At 56.3% G+C, this 453-nt stretch overlaps 1 protein-coding gene across 1 annotated transcript in view; it reads left to right on the plus strand.

Annotated features, from left to right (window-relative positions):
- The window catches only part of LOC114030065 (chloride channel protein ClC-Ka-like), a gene marked incomplete at both ends in the record, with an annotated part of 2,904 nt that extends 2,581 nt beyond the window's left edge, over nt 1-323 (plus strand). Inside the window, 2 exons of the mRNA XM_027844710.1 lie at nt 17-26; nt 110-323. Of these exons, the coding sequence (XP_027700511.1) occupies nt 17-26; nt 110-323 (224 nt within the window). The remainder of the gene's footprint in view (nt 1-16; nt 27-109) is intronic.
- Between the last annotated feature and the right edge of the window lie 130 nt (nt 324-453).

A 453-nucleotide genomic window follows, 5' to 3' on the forward strand; every position in this document is an offset into this window, starting at 1 on the left:
CTTGTTAAACCCAAAGGTGCGAGGAGGTAGAGAGGGGATTGGGTTGTGGTGGTCTGGGGCTAACTGCTAGCTCAGCCTGTGTTCTGTTTTTCCCCCAACTCCTTGATAGGAGCTGCTGCCTTCTCAGGAGCAGTGACTCACACCATCTCCACAGCCCTGCTGGCCTTCGAGCTGACGGGCCAGTTTGTCCATGTGCTTCCTGTACTGATGGCTGTGCTGGCAGCCAATGCTGTGTGTCAGAACTGCCAGCCTTCCTTCTACGATAATGGCATCATCCTGAAGAAGCTTCCCTACCTGCCCCGGGTCCTAGGCCGCAAACTCAAGTGAGTCCTAACCATTGCCAACTGACTGGTGGGCTGGGAGAAAGGCCCAGGATTCCCTCATAGGGGCTGCTGTCCTGCAAAGAGCACTGGCCTGGAGGCAGAGGACCTGGGCTCTCTGCTGCTAACTATG

The sequence above is a fragment of the Vombatus ursinus genome, unplaced genomic scaffold (genome assembly GCF_900497805.2).
Source record: "Vombatus ursinus unplaced genomic scaffold, bare-nosed wombat genome assembly UNPS02005232.1, whole genome shotgun sequence".
Classification (NCBI taxonomy): Eukaryota; Metazoa; Chordata; class Mammalia; order Diprotodontia; family Vombatidae; genus Vombatus; species Vombatus ursinus.